Genomic DNA, 21,521 nt, shown 5'->3' on the forward strand with positions numbered 1-21,521 from the left:
GCTTGCTGATAACAGTAAAAAGTTCTATTATTTAAATTCTCTGTCATTTAGTAGAAATATCTTCTGTAATACATTTTTTTATTGCTAAAGCATGTTAATCAAAATATACTATATTATTTCATCATTATTTTTAATGGAATTATTGTTTGTAGAAGTCAATATAATTTTTTTTTTTATATATATGAATGTACTTGTAAATAAAAGTAAAATAATTGTAAAAAAAAATGATTCAGCTTCAAAATCAATAATTTTAGAGTTAAATAGTTTAACAAATTGCACCCTAGCAGCAGAGAATATTAATAATTTTAAATTTGTTAATAACTTTTATCGCTTACTGTTTTATGAACTCTTTTAAAAGTTTACAGAGACTTCTTCACCAGAACAGAATTTTTTATGAAGGATCTTTTATTAATGCAAACAAAATTTTAGAGGTGTTGGCTACATCTGTTTTGAAATAAAATTAATTATTCTTTGGTGTTACAATATGATACTTGAATATATTTTTAAATATAAATTAAATTTATTATTTCTGTAATCTAATTATCATGTTCACATTGTACTTGTACATTAATTATATCTTTATTACTGTACGTATTTTTTCAAAAGGGATTTAGATGATTTATAAAATTGATATGTTTTCTTTTCTAGAATCATAAAAATCAATAGTGAAAACTTTAAATAACTCACATCCAAAAACAAAGTTCACTATAAAAAACAGCAGTGAAAATAAGTAACAAACAAATACAATAACTTGCAATTTAATCCAAACAAAGATGTTACTTAGTAAAATGTAACTTAATTTAGAAAAAAAAAATCATACAGCTACAATTCGTGAATATCTAATAATTAATATTTATTACTAAATCACTTTATGAACACAATTTGGCATCGATTCAACAAGTGTACTACATATATTTTTTTTTATTTCATCATGAAACCATTGCTTTAATGGAGTCAGTTTTTGTGGTACAATTCATTTTTGACAGTTGCTTGTTGATTATTGCTGATAGATTTTCAATTAGGATAGTTCTGGTGAATTACATAACCACAGGAGCAGTTTAATGTTTTGTTCTTCAAAATTTTCTTTTTTTTTAGCAATTTGGCTTAGCACTAAATCTTGTTGGAACACTTTGTTGCCTTGTAGGAAATTTATTTTGAAGTTGTATCACAACCCTTTCCTTCAGAATTTTGATATATCCATCACTTTTCAGCTTACCATCTACTGGATGTACTGCCTTCAAATGTAAACAACCCCAAAAAATTCTTTTCTGGGGATGTATAACTGACTGTTGGATATAAGCCAGCAATGTATTTTCATCTGATGATTTTCTAACGTATGCAACTCTTTGCCCCTGAACATAAAAATCTTGAATTGTCAGAAAACAACATTTTTCCAGTCTTTTTTCATCCATTTACCATGTGCTTTTACCCACAAGAACCTTTTTTTTGCACACTGCTGGTGTTAAAAGTTGCATTTTAACTAGCCAACAATCTTTCTGTCAAGCTGCAAGAAGTCTGTATTTAACAGTTGTCATACGTAAATCTGTTCCACTGGCATTCTCAATTTAAATTCACAGCAGATAATTTTTGATCATGTTAACTCTTTTCTCAGTAATGACCAATCCCATGTGTAGTTTTTCTTTTATGGCCACATTTGCCTTTGAGGTGAGAAGGAACCAGTTTAATTTGTTTTACAATAGCATTCACTGTGTCTACTCCAACACCACACTCAGTAGCTATTTGTCTTGTCATACTGATATGCTCAGAAAGAGAAACAATTTTTTCTTTATGTCCATTATTACATATTCAAGACACACAGAACAAAAAATACAAAAATTTGATTTTGTAATAAAAAATGAAATAAACTTTCACAAAACACTATTTATAACGTGAAGATTGCTAAATAACCTCACATTATACAAACAAATTAAAGAATGGGTGTGGTCAAGCAGTGTAGCCACAACATAGAAATAAACAAAAAATTACCTGTGTTAAGATTAATTTTCTCGCTACTGTAAAATTTGAAATGATTGGCTTATGAAAATAATAAATTTAATTTAAAGTATTCAAAATTCTTGTCTTGAGGTTGTTATAGAGTAATAATAATAAGAGAAGTATTGAATACTTTTAACTACATTCAAAACAGTAAAGATTTAGTTACTTTACATGAATTGAATTTGAGTACTAATGTTATCGTTAACTTTAGCCATTTGCATCCAATTAATATTACTTTCTCTGGAAGTCAAGCAAGATGAATTTGTACATTTACTTTTTGCCTAATAGAGTAAAAGATTTATTATCTGATATACCCTTGAGAGACTTACTTCCAGTAACCAAATTTATTTCTTTTTTAATATATATTTAAATTTTATATATATTTCAGTAAGCATAGCATCTTTGTAAATATGCTAAATGTCATTTAGTATTCAATAAAAATAAAGTTCAATAAACTATGAAAATATACAAATTATTTATCAATAAAATGATTTCTCTTTAATCTATAATTTAGGGACAACTGAAATTCCTAAATTATTGTCGTATAAGTTATAACTTTACGAAATGAGATTAAATTGTTTATAAACATTGAACAATTATATGGTTTTTTGTGTACTTCAGAACCAGCTGCCTCTTTTTCACTTCCCACACTACAAACACCGAGCATTGAACTTTTACAAAACAGTGTTTTTAGTAATACAATAATTTATTTACTAATTTGACAAATTTAAGTGCTTTAAATATAGAATTTAATGTATTTTTTTTAGTTAGTAGATGGTTTTTTTTTAGTAATTTTTATATTTGTGTTTATTCTTTTGGGTGTTGCTTTGTTTATTTTATTTGAGCGAAGGTATACATTCAGTTTCGTAGGGGTCCTAATGAAGTTGGTATTCTTGGTTTATTTCAGCCTATTAGTGATGCATTAAAATTATTTAGAAGGGAATTTTCTTTTTTTCTTTTGGTGACTTTGGGGGACTTGATTAGAAAAATTACCTTATTGGAAGCAGATTTCTGAATGTATAAAACCTATCTCTCAGTATGATTGACTTGAAGTGTCAAAATTTATAGCAGTTTAATCTTGTAGAACCTGACACATTTCATCCTGCCTGCCACAGAAAAACACATGTTGACAGTGATCTTTGGATTCTCACTGATTCCCTTAATTTACCTTAACAGACTAAAAATTCTAAATAATTACAAATCCTGCTGTAGAAAATAGTGTAATTTCTTTTCATTAAGATTTCCTAAATATAGGGGCAAGGCCTTTGTAGAAAAAAGTGGTTGGAGCATAGTGATTTCAATGCCAGTACACCAAATACCAATATTTCGTGCTATTTTGCAATTTTTATGAAACTGCTATTGCTAAGGTAAAATATTGGTATTTTCAGTATTAGCTATAAATAATTTTTTTTATTAAAGGGTTTAATATAACTTATTGGGCATTACCATTATTTGAAATACATATTTTTTATCATCAATGTGGCATACCAATATTAATCATTTGCTGTCTCACTTTCATTCCGATCTCCTTGTGTCTGCGTAATGTCGTCAAAGTCAAGTATGAACATGTATAAAACCTAACCTCACATTTAATGTTCTCATAGTGAAATTGTGCATATTGTTTTAAATGTTAAAACATTTAGATATTTTTTAAATTGGTGAGTTCCTTTTTCACAAATAAGTACACATTTTGTATTATGCTTCATTGTTCAAAATATTTATATTTGCAATGTATATGTTTTGAGTTTTATATATCCATAATGAATAATAATGACTTCAAAGAACATAAAAAAATCTGCCGATAATACTTCGGCTTTGTTTTACTATTTATATGATGAAAAAATATGCTGGCAAGATGCAAAACATGTTCAGGGATTATTAAAGTTTTTGAAGGAAGTACATGTAGACTACATACACATTTAAAAACACAACAACATTAATTTATTGAAAAGAAAAGAATTCAAGACAAATTCTAACTCACCTAAAAATGATATTACTAAACCAAAGACATCACATTATAGATTTTTTAATACTCGTAGAAAAAATTACTGTTTTGATGAAGTTTTATCTGGAGTGACAGCATTAGATGGTTTACCATTCAGAGTGTTTTGTAATTCAATTGAATTGGAAAGTCATTAATTGCAAGAGGTTTCAAAAATATACCAGAATCTGTTAATACTATAAGAACTATTATAAACTACAGTAACAGTGTTCGCAATTCTCTGAAAAAAGAATTAACAGAATTAAAATTAAATTACAAAATTTAGTCCCACATTTGATGAATGTACAAGTCTACGAAATAGACATTATTTAAATATAAATATTCACTCAGAAAAGAAAATTTGGTATGTAGGACTCACTCATGTCTCAGGAAGTATGCCAGCTATAAAATTTGTACAAGTAGTTAACTGGAAATTGGAGGAACATGGATTATCCCTGAAAGAAGATATTGTCTGCATAACTACTGATGGAACAACAGTGATGAAAAAAGTTGGGAAGTTGATTGATACAAATCAGCAATTATGCTATGCTCATCGAATTCAACTTGGAGTAATCAGTGTGCTACATCAACAAAATCAAGAGCAGAAGAAGCAAAATACTCTGGATTTAGAAACTTCTGATTCTGAATTCGAAGAGAGTGACAGTGAAGAAAATAATAATAATACGCTTGTTGAAAGTACCTTATTTAGATATGAAGAAAATAATGGCAACCAGGATAAAATACTAACTTACCGAGGATTGCTTCCTATAAATAAGAAAATTTTAAAAGTTAAAATATTTAACTGTTTCCCTACTAAAAATGCCATTTTGCAAAAATATATACTTACTGAAATGAAAAAAGACCTTATGCTGATGTTAGATTCTAAAACATGCTGGAACAGCAAACTGTTCCACCACGTTTACATTGATAGCAGAAAACACATATCTCTTAATGATATAATAAAGTAAATATCTTTTAATGATGGAATAATTTTTTAAATAAAAAAATCCAATTCAGAAAGCATTAATTGACTTAAATTTACAAATTAATTTTTCTGATAGTGAATTCAATTTAATACCTAAAAATGCATCAGCTCTGCTTCCAATAAAGCTGTCTTTGGAGGCATTATGTCAGAAGGATTCCAACTTAACTGTGAATATAACAATAAATTTTATGTTGCAATCACTTAAAGATCAGGGGACACACCACTATATGAGGAATTATACTTTGCATTGAAAATTCGCATGGAGGAACGGCATAGTGAACTGAAAAATATTTTAAGATATGTACATAATTATAACAACTTTAAAAATAAAATGGAAAGAAAGAAAAGAAGCTAGCAGGGTCAAATTTAATTAAGTGTGTCGTAAATTTCCACAAGAAAGTTTGTTGTAATTGTTTGTTTAATTAAGTTTGTTGTAAATTTATGGAAAGCAAATACAGACCTATCCAGAGGAATTCATTGAAGATGATGTTGATGTTACTATCAGAAAAGAATTGTCTTTGAAGAAGAAATTACAATTAGCTATAAATAAAAAAAATGTCCACAAACAATGATACAAAAGTAATACAAAAAAAGATTATCCAAACTGTCAGACAAGAGACTAAGTTGTTAGAAGATGAAGGACTTTGAGGCAAATATTTAGAAGAAGTATATATATATATATCACTCATTATTAACAGTACCACCAACCAGCCCGGATACAGAAAGAGTATTTTCAACCAGGCTTAATGACAGTTCAATAGATGCATTATGTTTTTACTATCATATTTAAAAAATATGCAGTTAATAAATTAATTGTTTTTTTCTGCTAATAGACATTGTACAATAGACTACACAACAAGATTTGTATGTGATATTTACTCTTCTTAATAATAATACTAAATGTTTTGTTCCTTTATTGTATTGTAATACTGTAATGGTTTATTTTTAATATTATATTTTTTGTTTCTAATGTTATAAATTACTATTTCATTGCTCTTATTAATAATATTTGATTATTTTATATTTGTTCATAACAAGATTGTTTATATTTTTGTAGTTTATTCATTTTTTGTATAAAACTAATAAATATGACAAAGAAACAACTATGTTATTGTTACTTTTTTCAAAAATTCCTAATATTTGTATTAACACCACCGGTATTCTGGTATAACATTTAAAAAAATACAAAATACCAGTAATTGTATTTTTGGTCCAGTATTGCAATCATTAATGGAGCATTATAGATGATAGGATAATAGGTATCATTAGTTTTATTATACTCATGCTTGTTATTTTTTCTACAAACTCTTACTGACATTTATTTATGCAATTTATTTTCTAGGCACTGATAAGTCATCTTTACTTATAAGAGATAAGTTGTGGGGAAACGTATTAATACTGTTGTCAGTTATATCACATGATTTAGAAAACTGTGATAATATTGTATTTCCTGATTTTGCTGTTGAGACAATATGCTACTGTTTAGATGAAAATACCAATCCTCATCTACAGCAACAAGCTATGATGTCTGTAGCTGTTATATGTTCATTCTTCAATATAGGTTTGTTAATTATACTATTATTATTTTCTTTGATTTTTAAAATATCAGAATATATTATATGAAGTCTTTCAATAACAAACAAAAACACTTTTTTATGTTGCTAATTTTTTATTAGTGGAATACATAAGATGTACAACAAATTAAAAAATACATCTACAGACAAAATTACATAACACTAACATTATATGTATAAATTCTATTAAAATAAACCATCTAGTAAAGAATATTAAGGAAATTTTAAGAATATTAAAATTCAGGACAACTCCAACATCAATCATGGAACTACATCGCTTTGGATGAAAATCCAGCTGACTTCTTATCAAGGGGGTTATTACGTCATCAATTTGTTGATAACAAATTGTATTGGCACAGCCCAAAGTGTTTGATGGAAGGCAACACACACTGGGATGTTCCTGGAAACATATCCAACGAAATTCCTGAACAAGGATTTGAAGTTTCTTCTCATTCTACTGTGACAGATAATACAATTTTCAGTAAATTTTCAACTTTTATGAAGGCAACTAGAGTAATTGTATATTGTTCACGTTTTATCAACAGTTGTCAAAACCACAACACTCATATCAAGGGTCCACTCTCTATACAAGAATTGAATAAGGCAGAAACTAAGATATTGAAATTACTACAACATTATGCCTTCTCCAAGGAAATCAGTGATCTCAAATCCTTGAAACCAATTCAAAACAATAGTCAACTAAAATCATTAAATCCATATCTCATTGATAATTATATACTGAGTCTGGAGGTCATTTACAGAATTCCAGCCTTCATTCTGACCAAAGGAACCCCTATCATTTTACCAAAGAATCACATCTTGACTGATCTGATAACCCAACACATCCATGTCATAAATCTCCATATTGGACCACAATCACTACTGAACATGATGAGACAAAAATATTGGTCTACTGGACGAAAAAACTTAGTTTGTAAAACGTTTCAAAGCAAATCACAAGGGGATCACCCAGATAATGGGAAACTTACCCATCAGATGTAAATCCAAGTCTTAGACCATTTGTAAGCACTGGGATTGATTATTGCAGACCAGTTTGGGTAAAATTATCCAGAAAATGTGGATTCATAGCTCAGAAGTGTTACATATCATTATTTGTTTGTTTCAGCACTAAAGCCTTTCGTTTACAGCTGGCTAAAGATTTATCATCAGATTCTTTTATCTCATTGCTGAAACGCATCATCGCAAGAAGAGGCAAACTTACTGAAATATATTCAGACAGCGGAACAAATTTTGTCAGGGCCAAAAGAGAGCTGATTCAGCTAATGGAATTATTCAGAACTGGAAATTTTCAATTAAGTTTTGCAGAAGTTTCATCCATTGAAGGTATTCAATGGCACTCTCAACCTCCCAGTGCTCCACACTTTGGCGGACTCTGGGAATCATCAGTCAAACTTGTTAAGAGTCACATGAAAAGAGTAATCGGTACTAACAGTTTGACAGTAGTAGAGTTTACCAGTCTACTGATTTAAATCAAGGCATGTGTAAATTCCTGACCCGTAACTCCAATATTGGAAGACCCTTCCATCTTCTTCCTCTAACACTAGCACATTTCCTAACATGTGATATCTTTAGCAGCCTTCCACAACCAAATTTACAACCCTTTCCCTTTAATAAACTTAATCACTGGCAACAGATTCAGCAACAAGTGCAGCACTTCTGTTCTTGTTGAACAGTCTTCAGCAACGATCAAAATGGAAAAACTCTACTCCAGATCTGCAAGAAAATGATTTGGTCGTCATCAAAGAGAACAACCCTCTCCACTCCAATGGAAATGGCTTGTGTCATCAATTTACATCCTGGAAATGATGAAAAAGTGCATGCGGTGATACTTAAAACTTCAACTGGAACATTAAAAAGACCAATTTCAAAAATATGTCCATTACCAAAACAATAAGTTCATTGTTACATTATGATTTTCTTGTGTATTATGGCTATGTCTTACTTTGTTTTTTTTAATTTTATATATTTAAAATGTGTATGTAGTCTTGTATATTTTTGACATTTGTGTAATTAATTGTATAGGCTGTTTATATTATTATTAATCTTATTTTTGAAGGTGTTCCTTCAAGGTGGGAGGCATGTTGGATATTTTTCTGTGTTTGCATGCATGTCTGTGTGTATGGTATAGTGGGAAGTTCTCCCACTCCCTTGTTCATGTGTGTTGCTTGCTCAGTTGGGTTTGTGAAGTGGACATGATGTCGGTCGATTATGCTTTATCACAAGTTCTCTTTTATTGGACCAGTATTCAATTACAATCAGTGTCAGTCTAATACAATAAAGATGTCATAATTTTTAGTTACATTCAAACTTTGTCAATTTATTATACAATCCACTTAACCATTTTATAACCAGCATGCACCTTAATTTTTCCATGAGAGTACTTTTGCAGGATCCCATGAAGTTGTACAGTTAAATTTTAAAAATTGTTCAACAATAAAAAAACAGCTGACAATTATTTACCATTAGAGTTGTATTAATTGTTTTTGTAAGTTTACAATTGTCAGATTGAAGCTCTGTTTAGAGAAAGTATTCAAGAATAAAAATGCCATAAAATAATATTTTCTACCCAAAAAAGTATTAAAAACATGAGGTTCCATTTCACATAATGAAGTTGGCTGCTGTATTTGATTTTACTATTGTCAGCCTGTAGCTTTGTAATGACTGCATTTAAAGAAAAATACCCAAGAATAGAAATGTTGTAAAATAATATTTTCTACCTAAAAAAGCAATAAAAGCATCAGGTTTCCATTTGAAATAATGAAGTTGGCCGCTGTGTTGGAAAAAAGGTAAAGATTTCTCCTTTATCATTGTATTTTTAATGTAGGGAAAATCTACAGAAGGTTCCCCATTTAAAGTTTCTCATAAAACTTATAACTACTGAGATCCCAATGGTAGCCATTTTGAGTTGATCACCCTATTTTGCACTGAACATTTCTTCCTCAGTTTTGAATGTGGATGGCCATTCATGTAATATGAGGCATGGTTCAGAAGTAAAGGCCAATGATTTATAAATAACTATTGGCACCACTGATTGGTCAGCACATGCACAGTAGCTTTAAGTGGTCTGTTGGACGTGTAACTGCCATATTGGCATCAGTCCTTGTTTGCCTTTGCAAGATAGTGTGTTAAAATGAGTGCGGTAATAGCGAATCCTGCCAGTTGTTAAGTTCGATCAGTGAAAGAGGACATAATGCTGCAGAAAATTACCATTATCAATTGTGTGAATATGGACCCAGTGCAATGAGTGAGGAAAAGTGAGACAATGGTGTCATGAGTTTAAGGAAGTTGTTCAAATGTTCATGACAAACTGAGAAGTGACAGGCTTAGTATCTGGACTGACAATCTCATTTAATACATGAAAGCAAAAGTGAGAGAAAATTGTCGCTTTAAGATTAGCAATCTTTCTCTAGAACTTACAGAAATTTCATAGACAGCATTAATGAGAATCATGACTGACACTTCAGGCAAGTGTAAACTGTGTGCACAATGGAGCCAAAAATGTTGACAATTGCTTACAAAGATCACAGAATAACATCTGCAAGTGGTTTTCTCAACTGCTGTAACCTCAAGGGAGACAAATGTTTTTCCCATATCATCACTGGTAATGTGAATTTCATACATCAGTGCTGAGTCAACCAAAAACGATTCATGCAGTTGCGTCATTCCAGTTTAACAAAATTAAAAATTTAAACAAGCCCAGTCTTGAGGGAAAATCAGGGCAACTGTATTCTGGGACCAAAGGGTGTGTTTTTGATTAATTTTATGGAACGTGAAACATCCATCACATCACAAATCTATTGTGAAGCACTTAATAAACTGTGTTGTGCTATTCAAAACTGACCTGATCTCGCACCCAGTGACTACCATCTCTTCCTACACCTGAGAAACTGGCTTGCATCTCAACAATTTGAGGAAGGTGAAGAGTTCAAAATTTTTTGTGCAGAAGTGGCTACAATCCCAAGCAGTGGAATTTTATGCAATGAGTGAAGAAGCTTATTTCACGATGTCAAAAGGTTTGGAAAGAAATGATGATTATATAGAAAAATAAAATAAATATGTAAGTATTTGAAACCATTATTAAATTTTTTATTTTTTCAACTGTGCTTATTTTGTTACCGATTGGCCCTGACTTTTGAACTACACGTCATAATTACAGAAGGTTACATTAGTAACCTTCAGGAGCAACACAGTAATTCTCTGAATGATTCAAATCAGCCATTACTGTGGATTTAGGTAAATAAATTCCCTCATGATTACTGAAAATAAATTAATAATGCCGTATAAAGTAAATTTGAATTGTCCATAAATTGAAAAAAGTTATAATAAACTTTGTATAGCTGTGATGCTTGTATTAGAAGAATGAATGAAAAGTAGAAGTGTAGTATAGTACTGTTAGAATGATAGAGAAACCCATTGGGTTGGTCTAGTGGTGAATGCGTCTTCCCAAATCAGCTGATTTGGATGTCGAGAGTTCCAGCATTCAAGTCCTAGTAAGTCAATTATTTTTATATGAATTTGTATACTAGATCGTGGAAACCGGTGTTCTCTGGTGGTTGGGTTTCAATTAACCACACATCTCAAGAATGGTTGAACTGAGACTGTACAAGACTACACTTCATTTACCTCTGAAGTAATATCTGAACGGTAATTACCGGAGGCTAAACAGGAAAAAGAAGAATGATTCTGATTGAAAACTGGAGCTCTCTCTCCTATGTTATGCTGTGTTACAGTTCTTTTCAATTGGTCATTCAGTAATTCAGTTTTTCCAATTATTTCATAAATTATTTTCCATAGATTTTAGACCTTATCTGTGTGATCCAGCTTGAATTTCAAATACTAAAATAATTAATCTTGCTATTTATTCAAATCTACCTTTTTGTTTTGTTTAAATAGAAAATTCAAAACAAGTCTGTGAAAAATTAATATTATTATGGGATAAAAGTATTTTAACAAAGAGGAAAAAACCATTAATTGAAGCTTTAACTTCTTTATTGGGTCGTTCAAAAGAAGCTTCTGAAACTGCTTTAAGAATGGGCTTGTTACAGTTATTAATTTACCGATTGAGAAATGTGTTGGTAACAATAGCAATTGAAACTGGTGATACTTCTCGATTAAGAAAAGTAAGTATAAAATATTATTTTTTAATGAATTAATTTAGAAATGATTTTTAAAAAAAATAAGATAGTGATTCAATAAAAAATCAATAAGAGATAATATTCTATCTTTTTTTTTTAAATTTAGACTAAGATGATACCTGAAGGTGGCATTGAAGCATTCCTTTAGATGGGTTTGTCTTGATATTCATTACTCCTGTGGGTAGAGCATATTTGTTTCATTATCCTTTTTTGCTTATCCTTGAACCATCCTTCCTAAATATGTTATGTGAAATTTGGCATAATTTTCACTAGATCTATTCAACATAGGAATGTAGCTGATTGATTTATGTAGTTTAGTCTGATATGTTTGTAGCACCACACAGTTTTTGGGTTGAGAGAATTTTCTTTCAGGAAATGTGAGGATTGTCTTAAGCAGTTCTTTAGTATTTTAAATAAAAACAGTTTGTTGCAGCATATATTTATGTTAGTTTATATATATTCATTGATCACTAACTAATGTGCTGATACATTCTGAGTTAAGGTAACCCGATCTCCCAAGGGATTGTAGGAAGGATGGATGAACTCTATCTACCTGGTGTAACTTTGGGTAAGATTGTTTGTCTTACTTCTTCCAGTAGGGACTCCCAAAGTAAAATGTAAGTTTTATGTAGGTTTTTGGTAGATGCCCATTGAAGCCAAGCAAATAATTTGGGGATTTATTTGAATTACTTTGTCTTCTAAATTCATGTGGTTTGATGGGGTTGGTTGCTTATGATCCTGTCTCTTAAATGTCTTCTTCTCTTTCCACTGCATTTCATAGCAGTGGCATAACCTTAGCATGTTTCATCTGATCATCTCTCTTCATAACTCATTCACTTATTTAGCAAATGCAGATAGATATTTTTTATTCATATGAACCCTACACAATGTCAGTGAGTTTCACTTGTCACTAAAATGCATGCTCTCCTTTGTGAAGCAAATTCACATTGCTTTTAAAAAAAAAATTGTTGCCATTTTAGATGTACAATTTACCATCTCTGGATGTTAAATAATACAAAATACATATCTTGTATTTAATTACTCCTTGATGCTATAGCTACATAAAGCCCTGGCTACTAACCTCCAAATTTAATAATCTTTTTATAGGATAAAAGAGTTAATTTTGTTCCACTAAATGTATTTTATTTCCTAAGACATATTTCCTCCAATCCACCACCTGAGAGACCTCCCAGTTGGAAACTGGGAAGCCCACACCATTTTGATCACTTTATTGGGATTTATTAAAAAGTCTTCAACAATTTTTTTTTATTACAAAAATTAATTATTAAACATGGAAAAGATAAATTTATAAAAAGATGTTTCATCAGAAAAGAATGAAGATGCTAACAGATATTAATTTTGAATTCCTATTATGCTATTATCGCACACTGCAATGAGTAGAAATAAATCAGGAAAATAAGCATCAAGGATATAATTCGGTGAAATTTAGATGTTTTAATTTAACACACTCTCTTTGATATGATCATAGATATATTTTGTTGTAAATACTTCACTTTTCTTTAATATGTACAACTTTATGTAATGTAAATTAAAAAAAATTTTTAAATAATTTTTTATTGTAATAAAAAAATTAAATTGCAGTTAAAACTGTATTGAATTTATATTTATCTAGAAAAATATGTAGTTTGTAGTTAAATAGAGATACATTAAATTAACTAATAGTCTAATATCTGACTTATGAATCAGATGTGCTCTAGATTAGCAGATTTTGATTGAAATATTATAGTAATGAATATTTTAAATGATTTCATGTATGTACTGGTATCTGAGCTAGTCTCAGTTTACATTTGTTTAGATGAATGGATCTTTACTAAATAAATTTCACAGATCAGTCTTTCTTTTTTTCAGGGCAATCCATTGCTTGCAGAATTATCACTTTACCTTGGTTTGTCATGTAATTTCTTATTCGGTTGCCCAGATGTTAAGGTATCAGCTGCTAATGCAGGTTTTGCTGATACTTTACATAAGTTATGGGTCTGGTGCCTTGCTGATATTCAAATATTTTTAATTGCCTTACAGACGTTAATCACATTCACTGCTGATAATCCTCTTGGCAAGTTTAATTAAATTTTTATTTTTGTCTTTTTAATATGTTCACTGCTAAATTAATATGTTAGTTTTAATATATTTTTAAATATTTGGCATGATATATTGTTTTATATATATTACTATTTATATATGCTATAAAATAATTTTTTTTTTTTTTTTTTCATTTGACCAGATTTTAATTAGTATTATTAAAATAATATTCACTTTTGTATTTTGTAACTTTTTTTAATACATGTGAAAGGACAAACAAGTTATAACAGCGTACAAGCATGTTGCAATCATTTTCATGTATCTGAAGCAAATGGATCAATGTGTGGATGAATAAAAAATACAGCATTTGTGTTAAAAACTTTTTTTTTTAAAAGTAGCTAATAGAATTAACAAGAAGCTAATAATTACAATTAAAGAGTAAATCAAGAAAAGCTGGTGCTAAGTTTTGCATGACTTTCCCAGTTATTAATAATAAAAATTAAAAGTATTAGAGTGAAAAAACAATATATATATGTTTTTTAGAGGTTGCGAAAAAATTTTAAGAAAAATATTCATATATAGGTTAAGCTTAACAAATTTGGTTAAGTAAAGTTTTCTTTAAATCTAACACCCCCTTTAAGAAAAAGAAAATTTTCAAAATAGTTTCTGCATTTTAGGTCCAGGGTCTGTAATTTAAAAAGTTATTGTTATTTCTTGCTTTATATATGAAGTATGAACTTTCAAAAAATTTTTGAAAAGTATTTTAACTGAAGGGAGATGGAGCAGAAGAATAAAATAACATATATTCTAGTTGTAAAAGATGGGGATTGATTTTTTGAAAAAAATTGTTTGAATTATTTTATATATATATATATATATATATATTGCAAGTAACAAATTTGGTTTAATAAAGGTTTCTTTATAATGCCTCTGAAGGTAATCAAAATTGGCTTTTTTGTGGTATCCCCTCACTCCCTTAATAAATTAAGCCATAAGCAATGTGACGTACATGAACTATGTGGTCAGGAAGTCCCTTTACACTGTAATAAAACCAGCTTATCAAGTCTGCTCCAGACTTGCATTGGTAAAAGATGGTAGACTAAATATGCATACATGCAGTGCAGTACACTTCAGGCTATTCGTCTTTCAGTGCGTTTCATCGTTTTACTCTGCGTTTACAGTTCAATTCGTATGTTTAAATCTTTTAGTTTTCTTATGCGTGTGCCTCAACTATTGTTAATGTTTAGTGATACATATTATTGTTTCACTGTGATCATTTGTGATTTTGTCTGTTTGTTTATTTTTTGTGTACTGTATTGAAATTTTAGTGAATTTTGAACCCATGTCTCATAAACCTTAGGATTGAAAATTTATATGAAAAATTACAAGTATTAATATGATAAACTTCTAAATGTAGTCAGCAAGAAGCTACGGCACTGGGATTTTCTCAGACTTCACTTTTTCATATCATTAAAAGCCGCAAAGGATTAGAGACTACAGTCTTTCTAAATGATAACATGAACAGAAGGAGGAAATTTGATGGTAAGAATGAAAATATTGAACACGCTTTATTAAAGTGGTTCAAGTGGTTCACTAAGGTAAGAACATTAAATGCCCGTATCAGTTGTGAAATCTTAATGGTAAAGGCCAAACGATTTGGTGATCATGATTTGATGTGGTTGGCTCTCTCATTGGAAAGAGAAACAATTTTGTTTACAAGAAATCATTTTGTGAAAAATAAGATGCTGATCAATCTCCTGCAGACAACTGGTGTAAGAACTGCATTCTTGAAATTTTAAAAAACTTCAAACCTGTTGATATCTACAATTGTGATGAAATAGGGTTGTATTACAGAGCACTTCCTGATCTTTCATTATTTTTTAAAAAATTGGTAACAAAGGTGGTAAAATGTAAAAAGACCACGTAACAGTTCTCACTTGCAACATTAGTGGAAGTGATAAAAAGAACTCCTAGTTATAGGTAAATCAAAAAATCCTAGATGTTTCCTTGGTGTTTTCTTGCTTGTAATCTGCAATTCAAACAAAAATGTGTAGATGATGTCTGATTTGTTTTCTCAGGTTTTGGTTAAGTAGAATGAAAAATTAATCGGTACGAAAAGAAAAATAGCTTTAATTTTAGACAACTCATACATTAGCAAGTTATGATTTAAAACCCGTAGAATTATTTTTTTTACCATAGAATACAACAGATTTAATACAGCCCATAGAACAGGGAATTATAAAAACCCTGAAAGTTTGATATAGAAAATGATAATTCAAGTGATAGATAAAGCCAGACGTGAGAAGATTGCAAATGATATAGTGAAAAATATTACACTTCTAGGTGCTACTCATATGTTATGCAAAGCTTGGAATGAATTAGAAATTGAAACCATTTAAAACTGCTTTAAAAAAGCTGGTTTTATTGAATCCAATGACATGGTGCCGATAAGTTCAATTGAAGATGTGGATGACAAAATTAATCAGTGGATCTTTATTAACAAGGACATTTCAGTTGTGCTCCTGTTACTGATGATGAAATTTTGTCAGAGATTATGAATGAAGGGCTGGAAGAGAATGAGGCTGAAGAAACAGGAAGTTCATCTGTAAGCACCATTGTTAAAAGAAATAACTGGATGTGCTATTAGTTCTACGAAAAAATTTGGAATTATATGGAGGAAGACCAGAGCAGTTCCATGATTTTTATAAAGTGGAAAATGATGTCTTGGAACACTATAAAAAATTTACTTCAAAAAAATATAAGCAGTTGTTACATGGAATTACAGAATAACCAAAATTTATATACTCTATATGTAAGTTACAGATTTGTTTTTTTCTTAATTAACTACAAAAAACCTTTATAAATTTACATTTTATATTATTCCTCATTTTTTTAGTATTTATACTGTATCTTTTTATAACATCTTTTTATCTGTATTTAATAGAATTGACGCATGATAGTAAAGATAAGTTTTTCTTTTTGTTTTTTTAATATTAGATTACTTTGTTTAATGTATCATGTTATCTAAGTACTGTAACTAAATAAATTACTGTACCTAATACATATAGTCATTAAATTGTGTACATTATGTTGTATGACCTTTTTATGTAAAATTAGGTTATGTTTGTAAGTACACAGGAAAATGGTCTTCGACTTAATTAAATCAGCTGCTTCATTGACTCACTTTTGTTATGTAAAAAAGTGATTCTAATAAGCAGCCTGTACTGTAATAGGTTGTATAAATTTGCATTGTTACAAGATTTCTAAAAGAAAGTAAAATATTTAAAAAATCACTGTTCACTGTTTTTCTAACTCTTAATTATTCAGATTATGAGAGAATTCAGATATAAGAAGTTAGCATATCGGAAATTTTTCTCTACTCTCATTATAAATGTTACAATCCATTCATAAAAAAAAATCTGAAAATTATTCATATTAATGTTTTATTTTAATTTCTTTTAAACGTTTCGTGAAAAGTGTTAAAATGTTAGTGAATAGATGATTTTATTTAAATTATATTGCGGATATTTATTTTAGGTGCTAGATCAATGTTGTTAACAAGTACTACTGCTGGTGTTGGCCAACGTAAGACACAGAGTTCATTTTCTTTAGTTCATGCTGTAATAAATTTAATTACAACAAACAAAGAACATTATCCTGTGCATGTGATAAATAGAGCTTTCTTATTATTAACTCATTCTTGTCAAACTCCAGAAGCAAGAGCAATTATTGCTAAGGTATTTATTTATTGTTTTTTTATTAATATCTATTGAATAATTTAACTCATTTTCTTTAACCCTAGAAGCAGAAGTTAATATTTTCTACAAAGGCATTTTTTTATGGTTTTTGAACATTATATTTCTAATTATGAAGACTAATTAGAAATTAGTTAACTGTAATTATGAGTAATGCAGCCACTAGTGTAGATTTTTGTAGAAACTTCTATAAAATAATTAGATTCAATAAATGTGGAAATGAAGTTATGATAATAGTTATAATGATAGTTAAATAACTATTTGGTATAGTTTATAAATAAATAGTTAATTCACTGCAAGTTTTGGTGGCGTTTAGGTGAGCACCAAAGAGGATACCCAGCCATAGTTCTGACAGATTCCTTACACATAAACCCAGAAAACTATAATCAAAAGTTATATATATATCTTTTAAAAGTGAATGTATATTTTATATATAACCTGCTATATTTTTAGGAACTCATTTCAGTTAAAGTAGCTTATCGTCACTTGTTTCAATAACATGGAGATTTGGAAAATAAATTGGCTTTCTTGATTACATTACACTTGCCAACCAGAAGAACAGATTGGCATGTACTTAAAACTATATATTATACCTTTGTGTTGTGTAACTATTATAAACTGCTCACAGTTGATTCCTATACAGGGTCATTCACGGGAACCGGATGTTTTTGAAGTGGTTTGTACTCGGGCAATCGGGTTGGGAGGGGCACGTGGCTGGTGTCTGACGTTTCCTTTGTTCATAGCATTTGCATTTTAGTCGTTGAGATGGAGCCGTGGACGCTAGACCAACGCCTGTACGCGTATGACAGTTTTGTGCGAAATGACGAATCCGTAACTGCTGTTCAGCGAGATTTCCGCCGTCAGTTTAATATCCATCGTAATGCAAGTGTCCCTTCTCGTAACACAATATTGCGATGGGTAAACAACCTTCGAACAAGCGGTTCAATACTAAAGAAAAAACCACCGGGTCCCCGACGAACTGCTAGCACTCCTGAGAACATCGAACGAGTAAGGGAAGTCATTGTCAGAAGCCCACGCCGCTCTATTCAGAGGCATTCAGCAGCGCTTCAAATGAGCACAAGTACGGTAAGACGAATTCTGTATACAGACCTGCATTTCCATTCTTACAAGATAGCCGTCGTGCAGCAGTTAAACGAGCAAGATTTCACGCAGCGATTACAATTTTGTCGACAAATGCTTACCATTTTTGAAGAAAATGAAAATTTGTTATTGTTAATGAGTGACGAAGCCCATTTTCATCTGAATGGCTTCGTCAACAAACAGAATTGCCGGTATCGGGCAGAAAGAAACCACATCAGCTTCACGAGAGACCACTTCATAGCCCAAAGGTGACTGTCTGGTGTGCAATAGGAAAGGTCGGTGTTATTGGACCATATTTTTTTGAAGAAAATGACGCTGCCGTAACTGTAACAGCTGATCGTTACATTGCGATGTTGAATACGTTTTTCATCCCTGAGTTACGAAACCGGAGAATCGATTTTCAAAATGTGTTATTCCAGCAGGATGGAGCTACAGCGCACACAGCGAGGGCAACGATGGCTGTTCTCCGTAACTTGTTTCCGGGACGGATCGTTTCCAGATTCGGCGACATTCCTTGGCCCCCCGACTTGAGTAGTTGTGATTTTTTTCTTTGGGGGTTTCTGAAATTGCCTGTGTACGGCAATAAACCGCATACATTGGAGGACCTAAAGATCGCAATTCGTCATCACGTCACCCAGATTGATGTAGACATGCTGCAAAGAATTGAGGCCAGTTACCGTGAAAGGCTACAACAATGTATTGCCCAAAATGGACATCACTTGCCGGACATAATTTTTCGTTCATGAGTAAGTAACAAATGCTTTGATTTAACAAGTGTTTCAGTATCAATAAATCTTTTTGAAAGTAAATATTCAATTTTATATGATTGTTTTAAAAACATCTGGTTCCCGTGAATGATCCTGTATATGGGAACATATTTTGAGACTGTTCTAATTAATCTAAAATATCTTTTAAATACAGAAAAAAACTTTAAGATTGTGTGAATCATAGCATAAAAGACTCTTCTACTTTATTCATTATATTTGTGAATATAAATCTGTTAGCATTAAGTATTATCAACAAAATAAAACAAACTTGTAAATAATTCATTATAAAAATTTAAGCAAAATAACCCATAATAAATTTTAAATTAACATTAGAAACTGAAAGACCGATTAATCATAAATTTTAAAGCTTCTGATTCTTAAACCATTACTTACAAATATATAAACATTATTTATCTTGAAAGTATACTCATTTATGAATACCTCTTCAAATCAGCTCATTTCTACAGCCCCCACATTAAAGTATGCATCAGGTAAAGTGCTCTGATTGATATCAGTGCAGCAAAAAAGAAAATGCAATAGAGTCTTACCGTTCTAATGTTGTGGTTCCAATAAATGTATGAATCTTCCTTTCCCCATGTACGTATACCCTGACTGAATTATATCTATTTAATATCAAATTATTGTTCTCTCACGTAGTAGTATATTCAAGCAACCAATATAAAAAATCAACTTAAACATGTTTAGCCAACAATTGGCAGAAGGTAAATGATTATAAAAATACAGTACAAAGACGAATAGAAGAAAAACATGTAGGTTGCATCTAAATTTTAATTAATAAAAGAATCTTTGATCCAAATAAATTTGGTGTATTTTTTTACAGACTATAACTCATTCAAAAACTGAGTTTCTAATACACAGTTTCTAAAAAATCCTTATAAATAAAAGGCTGTCTTCACTGGAGTATTTACAAGGGCTATCCAAAAATTAGCTTATGTTTAATATAAAAAAATTATTATATACAATTTGAAAATACATCCTACGGATGTATTTATCTACATAGTAGATAAATACTACTTATCTACATAGTCACCAAATAAATTGAAATGCTTGTCATATCTGTGGATGAGTTTATCCCTTCATTAAAAAATTTTCTCCCTGATTTTTCAGCCACTTTTTGGAGCCCATCGAGTGCAAAACATATGGTAACACAACTTCATACAAAAAGTTACTGAAATTTTCAAACATGATACTGCCTCACCACCTTCAGTCATCACATTTTTCCTATAAACATATAGTTCCTAATAAATCTCTATAGATTTGTAGTTTTTTTGCCAAAAGAAATCTAATAACTGATTTCACTGCACAACTGTGGGATTTTCTATAGCAGCATACATTTTAACTCTTGTAAGAAATCAATAATACAGCACAGTCCTTCATGTAACCTAGCCCAATGCATACTGAATTAAGCTAGCAACAACCACTGAGATAGCACTGCTACCCCATTCCTTCATGTACAACAGTGAAATGTAACTTTCTATCTAGCCATTTTTATTACAGAAAAGAATTCTAAGAATTGTGACGAAAGTTAGCGTAATAGAACTTTTAGAACCATTTTCAGTCAGTGAAAAATACTTCTTTTGTCCTGTATTTACATTCTGGAGTTTGCTGTTTTTGTAAATAAGAATTATACCCAACAATAGTCATGTGCATTATAATACAAGAATAATTTATTACTTTATATTACCAACACAAAAAAAAATAATTTGAAAAATTGCACCGAGATATATAAAACGTGATAACAGTCTACCTTATAAAATGGCCCAAAAACCAGCAATAAAAATAGGATAGCATATTATTTACTCAATATTTTTTTTACAGTTTGTATAATTTATTTAATTCCTCATTACCAATGATGAATAACAACTATTTAAATTAGTACTGTTATAAAATAATTTTAGTTTTTTGTATATCCAATAAATTGTAATTTTTAACGATTAAATTATGTAATTTTTAACAATTAAATTCAACAAAAAAGTTAATTTGATTAAATTAACTTTTTTGTGGAATTTACCTAATCTTTTATTTGATTTATTATGTTAAGCATTTATTTAATAATTATGATACTGATCTAAGAAGAAAATCTTTGTTTAGGTGTTGTTACACAGAATGGAAATCAATAAAGTTATAATCAGAACATTATTGGATA

General features: G+C 30.1%; 1 protein-coding gene across 1 annotated transcript in view; it reads left to right on the forward strand.

Moving 5' to 3' along the window:
- ana3 (rotatin homolog anastral spindle 3) overlaps positions 1–21,521 on the forward strand; it is a 109,021-nt gene that overhangs the window by 82,035 nt on the left and 5,465 nt on the right. The window contains exons 26-29 of the mRNA XM_075361805.1: positions 6,304–6,522; positions 11,450–11,676; positions 13,561–13,765; positions 17,269–17,468. Coding sequence (XP_075217920.1) covers positions 6,304–6,522; positions 11,450–11,676; positions 13,561–13,765; positions 17,269–17,468 — 851 coding nt within the window. The remainder of the gene's footprint in view (positions 1–6,303; positions 6,523–11,449; positions 11,677–13,560; positions 13,766–17,268; positions 17,469–21,521) is intronic.

The sequence above is a fragment of the Lycorma delicatula genome, chromosome 4, assembly GCF_047948215.1.
Source record: "Lycorma delicatula isolate Av1 chromosome 4, ASM4794821v1, whole genome shotgun sequence".
Lineage (NCBI taxonomy): Eukaryota > Metazoa > Arthropoda > Insecta > Hemiptera > Fulgoridae > Lycorma > Lycorma delicatula.